This window comes from Amphiura filiformis, chromosome 6 (genome assembly GCF_039555335.1).
Source record: "Amphiura filiformis chromosome 6, Afil_fr2py, whole genome shotgun sequence".
NCBI lineage: Eukaryota > Metazoa > Echinodermata > Ophiuroidea > Amphilepidida > Amphiuridae > Amphiura > Amphiura filiformis.
The window spans coordinates 54,827,475-54,850,527 of record NC_092633.1 but is presented as its reverse complement, the minus strand read 5'-3'; the positions used below and the strand labels follow the sequence as shown (position 1 = coordinate 54,850,527).

General features: G+C 35.7%; 1 protein-coding gene across 1 annotated transcript in view; it reads left to right on the top strand.

Annotated features, from left to right (window-relative positions):
• The window catches only part of LOC140154619 (cubilin-like), a 47,139-nt gene that overhangs the window by 10,695 nt on the left and 13,391 nt on the right, over nucleotides 1-23,053 (top strand). The window contains exons 8-22 of the mRNA XM_072177187.1: nucleotides 583-751; nucleotides 5,818-6,005; nucleotides 6,769-6,949; nucleotides 8,145-8,341; nucleotides 9,400-9,577; nucleotides 10,195-10,382; nucleotides 10,605-10,773; nucleotides 14,984-15,213; nucleotides 16,012-16,174; nucleotides 16,811-16,992; nucleotides 17,782-17,950; nucleotides 18,910-19,088; nucleotides 19,983-20,148; nucleotides 21,336-21,520; nucleotides 22,520-22,691. Coding sequence (XP_072033288.1) covers nucleotides 583-751; nucleotides 5,818-6,005; nucleotides 6,769-6,949; nucleotides 8,145-8,341; nucleotides 9,400-9,577; nucleotides 10,195-10,382; nucleotides 10,605-10,773; nucleotides 14,984-15,213; nucleotides 16,012-16,174; nucleotides 16,811-16,992; nucleotides 17,782-17,950; nucleotides 18,910-19,088; nucleotides 19,983-20,148; nucleotides 21,336-21,520; nucleotides 22,520-22,691 — 2,716 coding nt within the window. The remainder of the gene's footprint in view (nucleotides 1-582; nucleotides 752-5,817; nucleotides 6,006-6,768; nucleotides 6,950-8,144; nucleotides 8,342-9,399; nucleotides 9,578-10,194; nucleotides 10,383-10,604; nucleotides 10,774-14,983; nucleotides 15,214-16,011; nucleotides 16,175-16,810; nucleotides 16,993-17,781; nucleotides 17,951-18,909; nucleotides 19,089-19,982; nucleotides 20,149-21,335; nucleotides 21,521-22,519; nucleotides 22,692-23,053) is intronic.

Sequence of the window (23,053 nt, the reverse complement as noted above, 5' to 3'; positions counted from 1 at the left end):
AAAATTCACTAATCACATAGGGTATAGTGATGCAACATCAACATGTTTTGCTATCTACTGAAGATAACAATTGATAAAGATAACAATTAAAGTCTATTATTTTGTCTAATCTGTTTCTCATGTAGTCAATTTTTTTCCAAAGTAACTTTTATTGAAACACTTGAATTAACCCCTATCCTCAAATATCATGTACTTCTGGCAACTAAATCACTACTCTTTGGAAATACAATATCATTTTATGAAATATGTAGTTCATAATGGTTCAATGCATATGATGCACAGTGTGCACTGTAGAATACATGATGTTTCATTTAAAAAGTGACTGTACCATATAGATGTGATCGAAGTATAGCAAAATGCATGCTTTTAAAATGTGCTTTGTTTTATACCACCTCAGAAGAAGAAGGAGATGTTAGGAAACAGCTTAGGCTTACCACCAAAAAACCTCCATTTCAGTGCATTAAAAATAATAGAAATATGGACATGATATAATGTGCATTTTTAATAAACACCATTTGCTGCAATGAACTCTTTTTCACCATGTTCACTCATTCCTTCCTTTTTCTTTGTGGCAATATTTAGATTCAAGATATGACCACTGATAGAGTAGATCGTTTCTGTGGAGTACGCCATCCATTCTCATGGACCTCCGACTCCAATCAAGTACATGTGTTGTTTTGCACGGATAACATGCTGTCATTTACTGGATTTACTGCAAAACTCTATGCCATGGAGAGGCTTCCTCAACCAGGTAGGCAATAATTAGGGACTGTTCACAAACACTTGTTAGGGGGGCCTGATGCAAAACAAAATTCATCGTGAAAATTTTTCGGGGCCCCCATTTACAGACCTCAAAATTTCTGGGCCCCCTTTTTGACATGAAAATTATGTGTTAACCCCATAGAAAAGCATATAACCTCAATTTTCCTAGGAAAATTTGTGGTCATTTTTTCAGGCCTCCCTTAGGAGGGTCAACATTTTTCAGGGCCCTCCTTTTTGCATCAGGCCCCCCTAACAAGTGTTTGTTAATGGTCCTTTACAATCACTCACACAAATATACAAAGACTTTTTGTACCAAATATATTTCTGAACTGCAATGCTGGACAAAATAGGTTGGAATAAAAAATAAAATGTGCACTTTGTAATGGCCATATTTTTGTTATTTTTAGAGTGATGAAATGGTACTTTCTTTAATGTCAAGTCTAAACATTACCCTCCGGGCCCTTACCCCAATACCTCCCACTGCCCCACCAATCAATGTTGGGTACTACTGAGTGCACATGAACAAAATGTCAAGATTTAACATTGATCGGTGTAACAGGGGCTCATTTTCCAATACCGTACTAATTTCATTCCAACCCTTTTGTCCAGGGTTGTCTCTAAGGCTACAAGGAATTACATAATGACACATGTTTTATAGCTATAGTTGTTTGACTCTTTGTCCGATTCATACATGAAATTTTATATCAAGAGTAACAAATCAACTGCTCTTTCCTCAAAATTGTTCTGTCAATGCAGCTTTTATGTTGAAGTTCATGCATTTCACTAAAGTAGCTCATGTAACGTCATTGCATCATAAGTGTTGTACCTCCAAGAAATGTTTATTTGTGATACGATCTGCTCCATGGGGGCAAGCAAAGAAGGCATTTTTGAAAATTGAGTTACTATAATTATTACCTTATACAAACATTAGGCTATCATATACTGAAAACACCAAAGGTCTAGCACACTTGGTTCTAAAGTTCTGAAGTTTTGAGATGTCTATTTTCTTATGTATTTTATTGTTTTTAGCTCCCTGTGTTTGCTTTTATCTCAATTTTAAAGTTGCCACATTTGGCCCCCATGGACCAGATCGTGTCACATTTGATCTTTCACATGTGAAAGAAATATTATGAAGGCAATTCATGAAAGTATGATATGAGAAACAGAACATGACAAAATGAAATAAATGTTAAAGAATAAAGTTAAAGAATAGACATAATCCCAAGGAAATCATTATTTTGTCTTCAGTGGATAGTAAACATGCCCGTAAACATGTTGAGTATATTTTACAGATTTTATAGCTATTCTTACCCCAAGTCAGATTCCCATGAATCTTTACATGAAGAGTAACAAAGGTGTTAACTTTTGACTCATAACCGACAATTATTATTGCTGTTGATGGTCTACGTGTGCGGTCACTTTTTATATGCAAACATGCTATATTTAGAAGTTTACATTGTTATATCAAAATATAATCATCTCCGGTAGATAGCAAAAAAAGTTTATGCATATTGGTGCATTCTTGCATAATCGTCCATGTATTCATGATTTCTGAAATTGACAGTCTTATACAATGTACAGAACTTGGCTTGATTTTATTTTCAATGTCAGATTCTGTCTCTTTAAAGGTTGTAATGCAAGTAAATAAAAACTCATAAAAACAAAAATTGAAATAAAAGTACTGGTATACTAGCATGAACCAAAACCTTCATAATTTCTCCAGTAATGGTCAAGATGAAGGGTTCCCAAAATGGTAAACAAGTTTACAGTAATGTATTTTGTATTGTATTTTACCTATAACATTTGGCGTCATTAGGTCTGTTCCTGGCTGGCCATCATTGAGTGACTTCTTCAGCAATTAACTTTACAATGGTCTGCAGGCAACAGGTTCACAGAGCTTCACTGCAGGTGCTTGACAAAATAAATGATGCAAGGCGAGGCTTGAGAATAACTACCGCCGCCTCAAAGGATTAGGGTTAGGTTTAAGGCTATGGTTAGGGTAAGGTTTTAGGGTTAGGATTAGAGTATAGTTAGGTTTTAGGGTTAGGTCTTTGGATTTGGATTTAGGATTAAGTTTAGGGTTATGGTTAGGTTTTAAGATTGGGGTTATGTATTAGGGTTTTGGTTAGGTTTTAGGCTTATGATTAGCTTTTAGGTTTAGAATTAGGGTTAGTCTATGGTTATAGTTTTAAGATTTGGTTTTAGGATGAGGGTTAGGTTTCAGAATTAGGGTTAAGTTTAGGATTCGATTTAGGTTTTAAGATTATGATTAGGTTTTAGTGTTAAGGTTTAGGGTCAGGATTAATGTTAGGATTAGATTTAGGGTTTAGGATTAGATTAATTTAAGGCTAGGTTTTAGGGTTATGGTTAGGTTTCAGGATTAGGGTTAAGTTTAGGATTATGGTTAGATTTAGGGTTTTTGTTAGGTTTAGGATTAGGATTAAGTTTTAGGGTTAGGATTAGTGTTAGGGTTAGGTTTTAGAGTTAGGTTTTAGGATTAGGGTTACGTTTGGGATTAGGGATATTTTAGGATGATAGGATTAGCTTTAGGATTGGTTATGTTTTAGGGTTTTGTTTAGGTTTAGGTTTAGGGTTATGGTTAGGTTGAGGTTATGGTTATGGTTAGGTTTATGATTAAGATTAAGTTTTAGAGTAAGGGTTAGGATTAAGTTTTAGAGTAAGGGTTAGGATTAGTGTTGTTAGGTTTAGGATTAGGATTTAGTTGGGGTTAGGATTAAGAGGTGAGGGTTATGGGCAGTGACCATTATTCTTGATGTTGCTCCTCAGCAAACACAAAATGTTTGAGATCAAACGTTTATATGTCAGGTTATTGAAAGGGTATAAAATGTTTTTATAACATTCAGAAAACATTTTTGAACACTTTATGCAAAATATTCTAACATAATGTTATTAAGTGTTGACAAAATATTTTACAGAAATGTTTGCCAGCAAATATTTTACAATAACATTTTTAAAATGTTGTAGTGGTTTTTTTTTCATATAAAAACATTAAAAAACTTTTTCATGACCTATAACCCCATTTAAATGTTATGTTATTAAAACATTTTGATGATAGCCAACGCTTGTTTATAAAACTTTTACATCATTTTCAAAAACAGTTTTGTGTTAGCGGGGTCATCAAGCAATAATTAGCTGATGACTCCCATGAATAAAATATATGTGACATACTTTGGCTATTGTCCCCTACACCAGGCCCATACCAAGTTACTCATTAGTCAATTTGGATTTTGAGTTTCTGACCATTTTACAGCATTTATTTTTGCTATACTTTAGAAACTATTACTCTTTATTTAGATACTGGATTGCAAAAGAAAGTATGGTGTAACTGGGATGGTAGTGCACTTACACAATCTATGGCACATGATCCGTCAGGCTTACAGAAAATTGTTATATGATAAATACTGCAGAATAAATTATGAATGAGGATGTACTAACATCACCTGTACATCAATAGCCAGGAGCGACACAGTCACTTTTAAAGATCACAGCTACCACCAAATAATCTGAAAATTTAGAAGCACAGAAAAATTGAAATTCTAATTGATAAAATAATTTGCACGTTTTTACATGCCGGATTTATTAATGAAGTTTGAATTTTCAAAGATTTTAGTATAGATTCTGTTAGGTGGAGAGGTGCTATTGTGCTATTGACTGGTTAAAACAGTTGAAAGGTTAAGATGATGACATGACAAGTGATTTTTTTCTCACGGGTCTTTCTGCTTCAATTTGTAAGACACTGTCCATGTAATGCAGTACGTGTTTCATTTTGGAAAAAAAAAACCAAAACAAAAAATGTTTATTACATAAAAATGGTTCTGTTATTGGTAATTTGGAGAGGGCCCACATTTATTTGTGAAATCCCTTGTATAATATCCTGGTCAATTTTAATAAGTGATCATAAAGCAAGCATCTTTTATTATAGGCCTAATCAGAACATACCAACCTCACTGCATTTTTTTTTTATACTTTAAAGGAACTTATTCCATTCCACATTTTGAGCAGTGATTTAGTATAATACGCCCTTCATAAAAAACAAGAGTGAGCACAAAATATGGTAGATGTGAAGGAAGCCCTCTTTGCACCAGAGAAATTGAGATTTAACCAAGCAGGCAGACAATGGTGGCTTATGTCATTTCAATGCAGCAACATTCAATATCAAAAGCAAAACAGACATGAGCAGCAACACTGCCTAGACATTAAATGCAATATTTTCCCCCTAGGTGCATCTTTTGGCTTTTATTTGCACCCATGCAGTACCTTTCCAGGAAAACAAGGAACAAAATATATATTTCCAGTGCATTATATACATTTTCACATGAAAATAACCAATTTTGGGTTAAAAATGAAAAAAAAAGATAAATTCTCTATGGAAGCGAGACATGGGCACTATATGCACATCAGGAACAGAGACTGAATGCTTTCCACATGCGCTGCCTCAGATGCTTCACATGGCAGGACCATGTCACCAACAAAGCCGTTTTGGAAAAAGCTGGCATCTTAAGCATGTTTGCACTCCTGTCACAAAGACGCTTGAGATGGCTTGGACATGTCAGCCGAATGGATGATGGTAGAATCCCAAAAGACCTGCTTTATGGCCAGCTAGAAATCGGCTTCAGACCTGTTGGAAGACCAGTCCTGCGCTTCTGCAAGTGAGACATGAAAAATTGCGACATCAACCCATCAAACTGGGAAAGCATGGCGGCAGATCGCAATAGCTGGAAAAATGCCGTCAATACTGGAGCACATGTTGGAAACCAGAAGAAGGTCCAGCAGTGGGAAGAGAGAAGAGCGTAGATGACAGGGCTCAGTGTCAGCTCCACCATCGCAAGAAGTTGTTTTCAGTTGCAGCAAATGTAAGAGGATTTGCCGTTCCAGAATTGGACTGCATAGTCACAGCAGGCGATGAAGCCAAACATCAGAGTGACTTTAAGGGCACAAAACTCCATTGTCTCCCGAGACAGATGGATGTCATCATGATGATGACTTGATAACTATATACCATCCATTTTTTAAAACTTTCATTATTTGTTTCAGATTGTATAACAATGGTGGCCAATTCTCCCACAGCAGCCTTCTTGACGTCCACACTGTATCCTTTACCATATCCTAGTAATGTAGACTGTACATTACTAATCCATCAACATCCAGACCAGTTTGTAACATTAGATTTCAGGTTCTTTGACTTGGAGGCATCGGAAGGATGTCAAACTGACATGTTTCAGGTAAGAAAGATTTTGCTTTCAGCTGCAAGCGTGATCCCTATTTTTTTCTAACTACATACATACATGCACCCCCCACACACACAAACCACACCCACCCCTACACACATCCGCTACATTGATGGTTCTTGGGCTATCCAACAGAACTTAATGTTGCCAACCAAACATTGGCAGTATATAATCATAAATCGGACAACCCAGAGTATATAGGCCTAAAAAAAATTGTTTGATTGGCGTAACCCGACCAACCCTAAAAATTGGCCCTAGACCTTTTTTCTTATTTTTTGCAAAAAATGAATAAAAAAAAAAAAAAAGATTAAAATTTAAAAAAAAAGAAAAAAATTTGTGATTTTCAGCTTAAATGTGTGTAAAAAAAATAAAAAAATAAAAAAATTGCCGACCGACCTACCCTAATTTTTTTTTTCATGTTACGCCAATCAAACAATTTTATTTAGGCCTAATTCAAGTTTGGTTTAGGTAGGGAGGTGCTGCTGAAAATCTGAAGTGACTCATCACAATATCAATTTTCCTGGAAAATTGGACCCATCGATAATTACAAAAAGTCCATTATTTTGACCAAATCTAACACAAATTAGCAGTTTTTTAAATCCAAAATAGTTGACAATAGTTTTCACACATACAGCCCCACACCTCCCACATACAAAGACCTATCCATGTACCAAAATTGTCTTAGAAAAGGGGTCATTCTCATTCATTTATACCAAATGACCAAAAATGCAACCCATTTGCTGACTTCATTTTGCAGATAACTGATGTTACTAGTTCACGTTGGGAATCATTTTGTGGCACTCTACTACCCTTCACCTGGTCTTCAGACAGCAATGAGATCTTGATTAAGTTTAAAACAGATAATGAGATAGAAGCAGGTGGCTTCTCAGTGATTGGAGCAGCAACCATTATACCATCAAAGGCTTTAGTTGGCAGTGGTAAGTTTAACAGCATTGTCCAGTTCTTATATTTACAGATCTAGTAGCAATTAATCCCAATTCTATAAAAAAAGCACTAATTTTTTGGGATTAAAAATAGTACCCTGTTTTACCTAGTGAAACATATTCCAATCCTAATCCTTCAGTTTAGTTAGTTTTAACTGGCAATAAAATTCAAATTTTGAAAAATTGTGAAAATAAGGTAAAAACATATTATGTTTAGGGCATTTTTGTATGCTGCGACAATCAAGACCAATGCTTGTTCAAAATGTAATTTCAAGTTATGCATACTAATATTTGGTAAGCACATTTTAAAATCTTTTTCATAACTAATTCTCAAAAACAACATAAAATATTATTATACAAATATTGAATGTTTATGAGTTCAATGAGTTTAGAAGCAACACCTATAATTGTCGAGTCAGGGTGGAAACCTCACGCTATACGCTCGCACGTCTACCAGCGTTGCTATGGTAGCTTCGCGTCCGTGCAATGGAAAAATAAATATTGCACGGACGCAGAGTGCAATAGTCCTATTGCAGTTGGCCGCTGAAAATAGCAGAAATAATCAATAGTAGTTGGCCAATCAAATGACAAGAAACTTTGTATGAGTTATATAATATAAAATATTTTTATGAGCCAACTACCGTACATGCAAAATTGCATGTTTTTGGTCCATTCTCCCTCAATTTGTAAAACTATTAAATTTTGACTTTTTTTGCCAGTTAGAAATAACTATAAAGGATTGCGAGTTAGCTATGTTTTATATATGGCATAAGAAGATAATGTATTTTTAATCAAAAAAATAAAATAAAAAGTGCTATATAAGTACTATCAGAGGCACACCACTCAATCATTGTTTGATCATATTTGGGATCTTGTTCTAAAATATGTTATGGAGGTACTATTTTACTGTGCCTTTGATATTTGATCTTTAGGAGTACCCCCTTATTTCTTACGACTTAACTTCCAATACCACTATTATTAAAGGGGCATTTGTTGATCCGCAGCCTCATCCCCCACTTTTCTCAAAAAATTGAGATTTTTATACCACTGGAAATGTACAAAAAAATTATTTTGTAAAAATATCATCACAACCCCCCCCCCCACCAGAAAAGTGCTTTAATTGCATGGTGGTGAGTATCAATATAATCGTTCATATATTTGAGTGGCTTTCTGGTTCTTTGCTTTACAGGTTGCAGAGATTTATTTACAGAGCCTTCTGGTGAAATCAAGCTTGTTCCTCTCCATTCCGAATTCCTACCAGCTGGTGGAGGTGATTGTTTTATACTCATCCATGGCAGTCCCCAGCAGCGAATCCGTCTTCTTGTCACAGAGCTTATTATAGAGAATGAAAATGATAAGCATGGAGAAGAGCTTAATTTTCTTGAGGTAAAATAACATCAATTTTGAATCGAACAGAAATATTGAGAGTTTATTGATCAAAGGTCAAAGGTCCTCCCCTTTGAGATTTTGTGTATTGTGGTTATAATTAGAACAGTAATTATTATCTAATACTGTATTAATAGAATTGGTATATCAATTACCCCTTTTTCTAAGGCAATTTCGGTATATGAGTGTGTCCTTTTTTCAAAATTTTTTCAATTTTTTTAAAAAAATAGCCCAATTTTGCCTCAATCTAACCAAAATGTCGAAATTTTCCAAAAAAAATTGGGAAAATTTGTAAAAACTAAGACAACTTGGGTTAAATTTGGCCGAAAATGTTAACTTTTGGTATATCAATGGGTCCAAATTTCTTGAAAAAATGGTATATTTATGGGCCCACCTTCAAATTCTCAGTGGCACGTCCCTACCAAAATCAAAATTGAGTAAATTGAAAATGGGACATAGTTCCAAGGGGGGTGGTAATCAGTGCAAATGACACATACAGGGATGTGCTGCAAACATTGTCAACATTTTCAGCCTTTTGGTATATCAATGACCCCTTTTTCTAGGCCAATTTTGGTATATAGAAAGATCCTTTTTTCAAACTATTCTCAATTTTTTTACGGAAAATATTATAATTTTGCCTCACAGTAGCCAAAATGTTTTTGCCAAAAGTTGTAGACAGTTTGGCTTAAAATTTGGATGGTCCAAATTTCTTTGAAAAATTGGTATATTGATGGGTCCACTTTCAAATTATCAATGGTACACTCCTGCCCAAACCAAACTTGAGTACACCCCCTGGTATAGTTCACACCTATTCTACTATTATTATGTTTCAACATGTAGATCAGAGCCACAAGGGTGCAAGAGCTTGTAAGGAATGAGTGGCGTCCACAGGGGCGTCCATTCAATAGAAATAATCTAGTGTACCCAATGGTTATAACCATGAAAATAAAGTCACATAATAATATTTGGCTTTTCCAAAAAATTGACAAATTAGAAAAATAAGAAAATTGTCATGAAATAAACATATAATAACTTATCTGTTTTATTATATGCTCCAGATCCAGGATATTGCCCCTCATGGTGGACGAAATGATCTCTACTATGGCACAGAAATCACACCATATGTTTGGACAAGTGAGCGCAATGAAATCAGTATATATTTGCATCAGAACACAGCATCACTTGCATCGGTCAGATTGCAGGCCAGTTATCATATGTTTAAGCGAGTTAAGTCAGGTTAGTTCAAATTTAGTGTGTATATTTATTAGCATGATTAGAACACATTGCTGTGTATAGTGATGTGGTGTAGCCTAGACTTTTTCTGAGCGGACAAGCCAACTTTTAAGGGGCTAGGGCAAACTTTAACAAAATTATCAGAAATGGGTTAAAAAGTACAAAAAGGCCTAAAAATGCTAAAAAGCTTGTATCTCTGAAACCTCTGATGATGAAAAGCTGATGATAAGTAAAGAAAGTCTGAGCATGCCAACCCTAAGAAGAAGAAAGAGGGGGAAAGACTTCCCGCAGGGTGGGGTAGCTGCCCCCTTGCATCCTGGCTATGCCACTGGCAGTGTCAAGCTTAGGTTGAAAAACATCCCAACTTGGTAAATCAAAGTATGTCACAGGCGACTCCCTGGACAGCATTTTTCAGAGCCATCCACATCACACATATCTAAAAAGCTCGAACATGATCTTTTTAGAGTTCTGCATTTTCAGTAAACAAGAACTGTATTTTCCATGGAGTTCAGAGCAAGACCATTAAAAAAACCCAATAATTAAACGTGTATTCTTTAGTAATTGTTGGTATTTAATTTCTGTATAAACCTGCCAGTTACCATTACCTCTATCTTTCAAAGATTGCAGCCTCAGTTATACTGGCCCATCTGGGAACATCACTTGGACAAGGCCTTCATTTCCTGCAGATGTAGAACCAAATTCCATTTTCTGTGATATTACCATTCATGTTGATGCAAGTCGGCAAGTTCTTATCATCTTTAAGGAGTTGATACTTGAAGGGAATGACTGCCAAGAAGACAGTTTCAAGGTAAATAAGATCCTCATGTAACTAGCATGATATTTGGTTTTTTTAAATGATTACACAGGTCTCAACTTGCACCTAAATGGAATCAGCCAAATTTGTTGTGTTTGTCAGTTCAACAGGACAATTTTGAAATTGTGTCATATTCATATATCCCCATAGAACTCTATGTTAGATGACCAAAATAGCCAGTGGGTTGTTAATATTTGGTATTGAAATTTATTGTAGATAGCTGACCATGGAACTGGGATATCACAAGAGTTCTGCTCCAGCCAGAGTCAATTTTCTTGGATGTCTATGTACAATGAGTTGTCCATTAAATTTTACATTTCTGGATCTACTGCCCCGTTTAGTGTTGAAGCATCTTACAACTCAATGCCAAGGCCTGTTGATAAAGGTATGTATCTATGTCTTGTCTTAAGTTGAGAGAACACCAATTCATCAACTCAGCTGCTGATAGCACACCACCTCATAAGCCATCTACTGCTGATAGCATGCCATTTCACCAGCATCAGCTACTGATAGCACACCATTTCACCAGCTATCAGCTGCTGATAGCCCAGGGGCACATCAAAAAATTTTGGTGGGTATGTTCCCCTGGAATTTCGCGGTAGTGGGTCTTTCATATGAATTTATCGTGTTCACTCAAGCTTCATTTTCAGCGCGACTTGTTTTTGGGTCAGAAAAGGGCTTGAAAAACCTTGAAAAATGGCCGATTTTGCACGGTTTTTAGTCCGTTCTTTTGAATGGAAAGGTCTTTTTTCATGGACGAAAAGGGTTTGTTAAAGCTTAGTTTGTCACCGATCTTGTAGTATAAAATTTATATTTATATCTTGTAAAAATCCGCCGTCATTTAATTTTTTCTGTTCCCAAGTTTCGCCAAATTTCCTGTGGCGTGATCATTTCTGAAGGGCCATGGGGACCGACCGCGTCTAGGTCTCGATACTCCGCGGAGTATTATAAAAAAAGGATGAAAGGTCAATCATTTTACTGACAATCTTAGGAAAATGCTCATATAACATTCTTTCTGATTGGTTAAAATAAAGCACCGTCCGAATTGTAAATCTCAAAATATTAACCAATACTGAAGCGGTAAATATCAGCAATTTCCATAGCGTTTGCATGGGTGCCCAAATTGCTTACAAACTCGGCCACAGGGACTCGGCTTCCTCCGATCAAAACAACCTTGCTAATGTAGATATATACACAATATTATATGTACAGAAAACTGAAAATGTGTATGTTTTTACTGTTGTTTTTAAATGTCATAAAATAAATTATTGGGGGGGTTATGACGAAAAACAAAAAAGTATGTTCCACAATTCTAACTGTTTTCCGATCCAGTAACGCTGCGTGTGCGGAATTTCGTATCGAACAATAGAAATGTTGTTTACATTGCTTTGTGTGTATTGAACAGTAGATGGTGGTCAGAGAAAATCGATAAATGCCCAGTGAATTTAATATACAATTTCACTGAACAAAATTGCATTGGAGAAATTCATATGGGGAGCTGGTGTCGTACCAGTAAAAGGGGGTCTTTCAGAGCTGTGAACAAGTAAAATGGGGGACTTTTGGAGCTGTGAACAGTCAAAATCAAGGATCTTTCTTGGCATTCTGATTGAAAATTGCCTGAAAAAACAAGAAATATGAGAAATGAGCAATTTTGGGGTCTTTTAGAGCTGAAATTATCAAAATCAAGGGTCTTTCTGAGCTCTATTTTGGCCAAATATAGGGGGTCTTTCAGAGCTGCGAAATCCAAAACGGGGGTCTTTCTGGGGGAACATACCCGTATGGTCATTTGTGTTGAGTGCCCCCTGGCTGATAGCACACCATTTCACCAGCTATCTACTGCTGATAGCATACCATTTCACCAGCTATAAGCTGCTGTAATATCCCAGGGGTTTTTGTTCATGTTTTTCCATCAGGTTATATAAACACATAGGAGTACATATTGATCATGCAACCTTTGCTGTGATGTATCAATGAATGGGACGTCATGCAAATAATGTGTTTAAGGCATTGTGGATACTCTAGTGCATGCTACAGCTCAATCGTTAATTGGTTGGATTTGTCATGTGGACAGTAGTAACTGACATACCGTAAAATGGTTTATGGTTTAGAGCACGGCTTATGGCTACGCTAATCGGGTTTAGACAGATAGGGGTCATGGTAAATTTGCCGTGGACATAACTACAACATGAGCTATCTACTGCTGATAGCGCACCATTTTGTGAGCTATCTACTGCTGATAGCACACCATGTCATCAGCTATCTACTGCTGAAAGTACACCATATCATAAACTATCTACTGGTGATAGCACACCAGCTATCTACTGCTGATAGTACACCATTTCATCAACTATCTATACTGTTGATAGCACATCACATCATCAACTATCTACTGCTGAAAGCACACTTCATCAACTATCTACTGCTGATAGCATGCCACTCCATTAACTATCTACTCCTGATAACACACCAGTTCATTAATTATCTACTGCTGAAGTGATTTAACATTGATAGCACACTCTTCATCAAATACATGTATCTACTGCTGCTATCAAATTATTTCATCAACTGTTACTGGTATCACACCACTTCAAAAACTATCTGCTGTTGCTGGTGCGCTATTTCATCAACTATCTACTGCTAATAACATCATTTCATCAGTTATCTACTGCTGATAGCACATCCTTCATCAACTATCTACTGTTGATAACACACTACTTCATCTACTATCACCTGCTGATAGCGCGCCATTTCATCAGCTATCTACTGCTGACAGCACACCCTTCATCAACTATCTACTGCTGATAACACACTACTTTATCTACTATCTACTGCTGATAGCACACCATTTCATCATGTATCTACTGCTGATAACACACTACTCATCTACTATCTACTGCTGATAGCACATCCTTCATCAACTATCTACTGTTGATAACACACTACTTCATCTACTATCAACTGCTGATAGCGCGCCATTTCATCAGCTATCTACTGCTGATAGCACACCCTTCATCAACTATCTACTGCTGATAGCACATCCTTCATCAACTATCTACTGTTGATAACACACTACTTCATCTACTATCAACTGCTGATAGCGCGCCATTTCATCAGCAATCTACTGCTGATAGCACACCCTTCATCAACTATCTACTGCTGATAGCCCACCATTTCATCAATTGTCTACTGCTGATAGCACCCTGGGGATAGCACATCCTTCATCAACTATCTACTGCTGATAGCACACCATTTCATCATGTATCTACTGCTGATAACACACTACTTCATCCACTATCTACTGCTGATAGCACACCCTTTCATCAACTTTCCACTGCTAATGGCACACCATTTCATCAGATATATACTGCTGATAATGCACTTCTTCAACAACTATCTACTGCTGATAGCACACCACTTCATCAACTATCTACTGCTGATAGCACACTACTTCATCAACTATCTACTGCTGATGGCACACTACTTCATCAACTATCTACTGCTGATAACACACTACTTCATCTACTATCTACTGCTGATAGCACACCATTTCATCAGATAAATACTGCTGATAATGCACTTCTTAAACTATCTACTGCTGATATCACACTACTTCATCAACTATCTACTGCTGATAACACGCTACTTCCTCCACTATCTACTGTTGATAGCACACTACTTCATCAACTATCTACTGCTGATAACACACTACTTCATCTACTATCTACTGCTGATAGCACACTACTTCATCAACTATCTACTGCTGATAACACACTACTTCATCTACTATCTACTGCTGATAGCACACTACTTCATCCACTATCTACTGCTGATAGCACACTACTTCATCAACTATCTACTACTGATAACACACTACTTCATCTACTATCTACTGCTGATAGCACACCATTTCATCAGATAAATACTGCTGATATTGCACTTCTTAAACTATCTACTGCTGATAGCACACTACTTCATCAACTATCTACTGCTGATAACACGCTACTTCATCCTCTATCTACTGTTGATAGCACACTACTCTATCAACTATCTACTGCTGATAACACACTACTTCATCTACTATCTACTGCTGATAGCACACTACTTCATCAACTATCTACTGCTGATAACACACTACTTCATCTACTATCTACTGCTGATAGCACACCATTTCATCAGATATATACTGCTGTTAATGCACTTCTTCAACTATCTACTGCTGATAGCACACTACTTCATCAACTATCTACTGCTGATAACACACTACTTCATCCACTATCTACTGCTTATAGCACACCATTTCATCAGCTATCTACTGCTGATAGCACCCCTTCATCTACTATCTACTGCTGATGGCACACCATTTCATCAGATATATACTGCTGTTAATGCACTTCTTCAACTATCTACTGCTCAAAGCACACTACTACAGTTTAAAGACTAATAAAGTAGAAAAGGTGATTTTTCAGTAAGTACCAGAATAATTGGATCTGAAAAAAACACCTTTTCTACTTTATTGAACTATGAACGATCCTGATGAATCTGTTTCAAGACTATGTGTCTGACATTCTGCTGTATGGTCACATCTATTTTCGTAGAGTTACACAAGTTTATGCATGATACAGAGGGCTCATTCTCTACCCTGGATCATATTAGAAGTGGTGTGGGACATGATGATAATTGCAGTGTCACTATACTAGCAAATGCTGATGAAATAATACTGCTCCGATTCCATGATTTCTTAGTTGGAGCTGAGCAAACTGATGCAGTGTCTGATAAACCTATTTATATACATCCAAATTTCTCTTGTCAACATGAGTTTGTAGAGGTAAGAATGTCGAGCAGGGCTTTCCCAACTCTTTTTCCCTGTAACCCAATTTCATGTGAAATTATGGCACAACCCAGAGCATAATTCAAAACTTGTTACATACTAAACTAATCAGTGGAGCACCAGGCAAAATTTCCAAGTGGAGCAAAATTGACAAGTCATGCAGATGACCAGCTCTTAGAATGATTTTACCATGACGAATGCGTGCAAAGTGCACAAAAATTTGCAATTTTAATGCTAAAATGGGCAAAAATGGGGTAATGACCAGTACGGTGGTACCCTGCACTTTAATGCATGGTGATGAGAGACAAAAGCTGCAGGGAACCAAATATTCCACTTTCAGGAGTTGAGCCTCTTCTATATTAAATTTAATTATACACTGTCCTCCTTTTATTTGATTTTTTCAATTGTCTTTACATTTTCATTCCAGGTATGCGACCCCCAAAGAATTGCTTCCCCTGTGACTCCAAAGAAGTGCTTCCTACACGACCTCTAAGCAGTGTATTAATTATCATCTCTTAGGTGTGATCACATTGATGTTGCATGACTTTGGAAGTGCCTTCAAATGATTTTCAGCATGGGTGGGGCTTGCAAAACCAAATTCTGTTAAAGTAGGTCAAAAACTACAATTTCTTTCTGGTATCTGATCACACTTTTATTTACTACCTGGAGTTATAGGGGCGGGGCAAGCCGAGACCCTGCTAGCTAGTTGTTAATATCTTGGGTATAATCATATATGAAAAAAAGCATCTAAAAGCAGTTTTGCAAGTACTCACTAACATACCTATTTATTTTCAGTTGTTAGATATTACTTCAGGAAGGAGCAGTACCTACTGTGGTAAATACAGCATGTTTTCCTGGACATCAGATGCTAACCTTGTCATAGTCACCTATGCCATCAACTCGGCTGCTTTTTTTCATGGATTCAGGGCTACATACCAAACAATACCAAGACTCTCTGGTAAAAATACACAATAATTGTGATTTTAGGTTTCTTTGTAATCGAGGTTAATGGTAAGATTGCAAATTATATTTATCTTGGGCTTACTTGAAGAAAAGAATAATTTGTGATAAATAATAAATTAGGGAAGTAAAGAAAATTTATCAGAAGCAGGATTCGAACCTGTGACCTCTGGTCTCAGCCTTTGGTTTGCAAGACCAGTGCTCTACCATCTGAGCTACCCAGCCCAATGATAGCTTGTGACGCCAATTAACAATATTATATCTTTGCTTGGGTGCTGGTCAGAGGCATGAAGCTCTGTTGTGTGGCTGAGGATCATGCCCACATTACGATTCAACCCAGGAAGCGACAGTAGAAGGGATCAGTGAAGATGCAGCTTCGAACCGGTGACCTCTGGTTTGCATGACTAGTGCTCTACCATCAGAGTTATCCAACACTATGATGGACAGTGATCCCAATTACCCCTCTACTGTTACTTCCTGGGTTGAATCATATTATGGGCGTGTTCCCGGGGCGTGTTCCTCATCAGCCACACAACAGCACAGTTCCATGGCTCTGACCAGCAGCTGAGTAAGATATTGGTAATTGGGATTCCTATTAGTTTATTTAAATCAACTGCAAACATTTTTTCATCAGCATCTTCACAGTTCCTGATCAATAGACTAGACTCCTTGCAGTCAGAGAATTTTCCATCACACTATCCGATAGCTACCGAGCAACATTGGATCTTGCATGCAGAACCTGATTATTTGTTGTCATTGCGTTTTATCAACTTTGCTCTTGAGGAATCGCCAGACTGTACCAAAGACTATGTTGAGGTTAGTTGATGCATTTAGTGTAAGTCTTCTGGTTCCCATGACCACCAGAAAATCATGTTCTTTGTTTGTATTGTCTTGTTTTTATCAGTGGCATAGCTAGGGGTTTTAGCGCCCGGGGCCAAGGATAATGGTAACCCCCTACTTGAAATAATTACGCATGGAGCGCACTTAAATTTGCACAAATACCACTATGTAATTTTGGTTATTTGGTTATAATGAAGTTCAATGGATTTCGGTCTTAAATTGATCTTTCAAATGAGTGTTTGTGCTGAAATGCATGCGAAGTGTGCAAAAATTGTGACTTTCATCACTTGGAGGGGGCGCAGAATCGATGCTGAATTAGTTAATTTGCCCCCCCCCCAGGTGGCGCCCAGGGTGCCCCTCTGCCCCCCTGTTGCTATGCCACTGGTTTTTATGATTCAATTTTTATGCAATCTGTGTCCATTAATTTATATTGGACATTTTATGAAAATTATTAAGTTAATTATTGCCAAGGTGTGTTTTAGCTTGCCGATCATTATTGAGGTTAGCTTCACATACAAGATATTTCAGCCATCACTAATAATTAGATCGTTGAACACAGTGAATAAACACAGATTCCAGGTTTATTGTACAAATTCTTAAATTTTACTGTAATTAAAGCACTTCAGGCTTAGTCCTTCACATCATATTTTAGTAAGCCATTGGGCATCACAATTATGCAAAAGTAGAAATTTTAAGAAAAAAATGTGAAGCAAATCACACATTATGGCTTTAATTTTATAATATTTGTTTCTATCCATGAATTAGCTGTACGATTTAACCACTGCTGACAAGACCAAGCTATGTGGCACTTATGGACTATTTGTGTGGACATCTAAGGGCAATGAAGTCATGCTTACATTACATAGTGATGACTTGGTTACAAAGAGTGGTATTTATGTTATCTATCAACATATACTGAAGCCTAGTGCCGCAAGTAAGTACTGAACATTTAACACTATAAAGGATGCATGCATGATCGCTTTTGGTGGGAAATTTTAAAATTTTATTTTCTATAACTTTTAGAGTAACAAAGACAATTATATAAAAGTAAACATATTTGGAGAAGAAATGGTGAAAGAAATTCATATATCTCTGATTTTTAATTTTCCATCCAATTTGTTTTATCCATAACTACTTTGCTTACATTTTAAAATAATAAAAAAATATGTATTATCAATCTTGAGACAAAGTCTAGTTACTGCTCTTTCAATTCTTTACATTATGTCTTGAAATTAGTTTTATGGCCAAATATATCCACAAGATTAGTAAAAAAATTGGAAAAATGCAAATTGTGATCTATTTTGGTCCAATGTTTAAAAAAAAGGCAAATTTTAGAAAATGAGAAAGTAGTAAATAAATTGTGACTCTTCAATGTGAATTTTTCAGCATTTAGAAGCTTTTAGGACCTTACTTTACTAAAAATATTTAAATAAAAAAGTATAGCACATAGGGCCTAGCTATTTTGACAAATGTTTGAGAGACAAACTTTTTTATCTATGTTGACTACTCACTGAGTGGATGTGTACTCCTAAGAGAATCTATACCCTACTGGCATGACTGAAAGAAAGATTTCTAAACCAAATGAACATTAGCAAATTATGAAATGCATGTATAAGGTGTGAAAAACCCTGTTGTAAGGTCCCAGCCATCCCAGATTTGGCTTTTTTAATTTGGCTAAAATCATGACTAAAAAATTGGGATATTTTCAAATTATGTCTGCTAAAAATCATCAGAGTTTTTTTTTTTTTTTTTTAAGCTTTTGACGATATTTTAGCATCCAGAAAAATAATCCTGGCTGACTAACCCCACTCGTACAGAGTGGACTTTATTTTGTTACCAAACCTAAAATTTGCAAAATACAATAACATCATGTATCTCTGATTTACTGCAAAGCTTGCCAATTTCAAAGCTATGATGTGACTGGGAGAATTGAACCACAGGACCTTTTGGAAGACAACCAAATGTGGTTTGGGTTGTGTCAATTTGCATTGCAGCTGCTACCACAATATAGGATACGACTTACAATAAATGAATTAAATACCAGTGATAATTGCACAAACTCAGGCTTGAAGGTGAGACATTTGAAGACTATCAATACTACTGACTATTTAATCATTATTCATGTTACCATTTTAAGAGGACTGTATACTTTCAGATATGCATTAATTAAAAGTGCTGTAACTTTTCAATTATAAATACAAGCTATTTAAATGTATACATTGTTGGAAAGAAATTAGTCAAGAAATCTAAATAAAAACACAGATTTGGTATTAAAACGCACATTTAAAAAAAATCATACAAAAAACACCTTTGTTTTGCCTCCAATTTTGACAACACACAATAGAAAAAGTAAAATGCCAAAATATGGCTTTTGTGTGTTTTCTGGTAATTTTGGACTAAATATTGGATAAAGATGGTAAAAAGTCATATTTTGGGCCGTATTTGGTCAATAAAACTTATAAAAAACTCAAAAAAATATCAAAAAAAAAAATAAAATGAAAAAATGTTTTTAGAATGGAGTGTCTAGATTACAAGAAAAAACAAAACCCCACAAGAGCCAAATCTCATGATGAGGTGAAAGATAAATTATTTCATTTCTGGAGCAATCTTTCACCAGGTGATTATGTTTTGACCATTACACAAATTTCAGACAGTTATATTTGTTTTATATCACTCAAACATAAATTATATTACTTAAAAATACTATTTCAGATAAGAAATATATTTTTCGTCAACAAAACACTATATTTTGATCCCCGTGACTAAATTGGTGAGTCATAAGAGTTGACAAATGGCCTGGCACACACATATTATGATGCAGCACTGTGATGGCTGATTGTAAAAATGATAAATAGCAATCAACTAATAACAACTAGAATTTATGTATTAGTATTATAATAGGTCACATTTTTATACTGAGATTCAATTGATGCAAAGATAGTTATTTGATTTCAATCATTTTCTAGGTAATTGATAGTGGATCATTAAGAAAGAAAGACTTCTGCAATGCCAGTCATTCATTCTCCTGGACATCTGACACTAACAGGGTAGTATTGAAGCTCATGGCATTTCAAGATCAGATTCCAGAATTCTCCATAAGATGGCAAGGGATAACCAGGACCTCAGTGCCAGGTAGATGTCAGTTCTTATTTTTTCTCTTGAACGTCAGTATATTTTAACGACATGTGATCCAACACCTTCTTGGAAATCTACTTATAACTTTTGTCTATTCAAAGAAGTTTAGTGATTTGGATTGTTGTTTACAGTATACATTCTTAGAAAAAAGGATTCTTGGCTTTCTTGTATGTAGAAGAGAAAAGGGTTCCTGAAAATTCAAAGAACCAAAAATGGTTCTTTCTGCCCTTTCCAGAACCCTTTTCAGGTATAAAATGGTTCATTCTGACCTTTCCAAAACCCTTTTCAGATCTGAAATGGTTCTTTCTCTTTGTAGAACCATTTAAGGTTCCACATACAGGACAGCTCAAGAACCATTTTAGGTTCTATTTAGAACCGTTTTTGCTAAGAGTGTACTACGTACAATCTTGGTTTGGGGACATTGATGGTACACACTTTTTCACTCCAATCTCTCTTTTTCAGTGTTGCATATTCTGTCATCATTAAGGGATCTAGAATGAGCGTTTATTGCGTTTCGACAGTATTTTTTGTGGGACATGAGAGCACCTCAGACATATCGATTGCATTCTGAATACTGAAGCATGTCTTTCTGATATCAAATAATTTTCATTTTTGAAAATCACAATATAATACAAATTTTATGACAAATTATAAAAATTTGATATTTTCAAATTTTTGATATATAACAGTCCTCGGTAAATTATATAAATCTAATGATATATTCTTAAAGTGTATGTAGTTGGGAGGAAAAAGCGACGGTCAATTGAAAATTTTGACCTTTCATATTGAAGATATGGATTTTTTTCCCAAAAAGACCTAATTTTTTTTTATTGTTTTTTTAAAAAAATCCATATCTTTAATACTGAAAGGTCAAAATTTTCAATTGATCGTCGGGTTTTCATCCCACCTACATACACTTTAAGTATAAATCATCAGATTTATAAAGTTTACTTCAAGTACTGTTAAATATCAAAAATATCGATTTTTAATGATTTGCCATAAAATGTGTATTAAATTGCGAATTTCAAAAAATCAAAATTATTTGATATCAAAAGGCCATTCTCCGTATTCAGAATGCAATTCGATATGGCTGATGTGCTCTAATGTCCCACAATAAATACTGTCCAAACGTTCATACCCCAGCCCTTAATGGTCTGTGCATATTTTCCCATTGTTGATTACAGAGTGTACAGAGGTTTATGACAACCCTATTGGTTTATGGACAATTGATAGTACAAACTTTGCAGCGCTGGCAAGTAATCCACATTGCCAGATTCTATTCACAGTTGAACCACATCAACGTATTCTGTTGTCATTACTTGATTCTGTGTTCACAAAGACCTCAGATTGTGATAAAAATTACATCCAGGTAAGAGAAGGAAATTATATGATGCGATCAAACAAGAGAATACTGGATGAAAGCTTCCTCTCGGTAAGCAATTTCAAGTTTGTGAGAAATAAGAAAAGTTAAACACAAAATAAGTTGGATGTCGGGAATATTGATTTTGAGATATAGCCAATAATAATAACTTCCTATGTATTTTATTGTTCTGAACAGCACTAATGACCATATCCCTGGATAGTCCAATTATGATGGGGTTTTCAGTAAAATAAAGCTCTGAGAAAATGTAATGAAATTAAAAACTGAATTTTGATTTTGATTGACATCAGACTCATTTAGCTTGATCGCATCACAAATGCTCTTCCAGTTTAAACCCATACACCCTATGGAAGACATGACTTTATGACAGGGGTGCAGATTGTGAATTGAGTTACTATTCAGGTAACCCAATAAAATTCACACTCCTTGTGTGGCAGGTTAAGGTCATGTCTTCCATAGAGGGTGTATGGATTTCAACTGGAATAGCCCAATATTCAAAAGTTTTTATCTTCCCCAGAGTAGATGCTGCACATTAATATTACAAAAACAAAGCAAAACTTGTACCTCAGCCAGATTATAATGTGTGGGTGATACATTACATACATAAGTTTTAAGTTTGTTAGTTGTAAGTTCATACGACTAGTCCAATAAATTTCCACTTACTTGCAGATGTTTTGAAAACTGTCAGTTTTCTTTTTCGATGTCATTGTTGCAATGACGATCTGTATACCGCTGATGTTGACTGCTGCTTAGCAATGGAGTTGCCAGTTGATTTTTCTCAGTATCAGATCGTCAATTACGTGACTCGAGTTGTATCGCCCCTAGTCTCTGTTCATGGTGTTGCCCCACTGAATAACATCACAGAATATACTAAAACAAAAAAAAGGAACATTCCAATAATTATTTCATAGTTGAAGAAAATAACAGAAAATAATTAACAAAACAAACAGGAAACTTGTAATAAAAATAAGTAATTTTTATCTGTAGTTGGAAGATTCCACCAGTGAGCGTTTAGACAGATACTGTGGTACGGAGGCTCCATTCTCCTGGGCTGCTGACAGTAATGAGGTGTTGGTCACACTGATTCGCAGCACAGACTTTGCCTTTACTCAATGGTTGGTTAACTTTGATGTTATAGACAGGCCACCAGTAACACAAAGTAAGCAAATAGAGAATAAATTCTATATCAATATTATGATCATTCATGAAAGTTCACCTGTGTTGGTACATTAAATGATTGAAGTTAAAAAATTTTGATCCAAATACAAGAAACTATTCCTGCCTTTCAAAGATTCATATCTTTTATGATGTTGATTTTTGTGGAGTGTTTCTTGTCAGTTTTATCAATAAAAAGTTAAAGGACATGAAAAAGGACATTTCAATGAAAGTATTTTGGCAGAAAAATCTTTCATAACCATCATGCAATTCTCGTAAATATCAAAAAAATTATATACATCGTTTTGTGAAACGGAAAAATCATTTGCGTGAAATTCCATACACTTGCATAACATAGCTTTTACT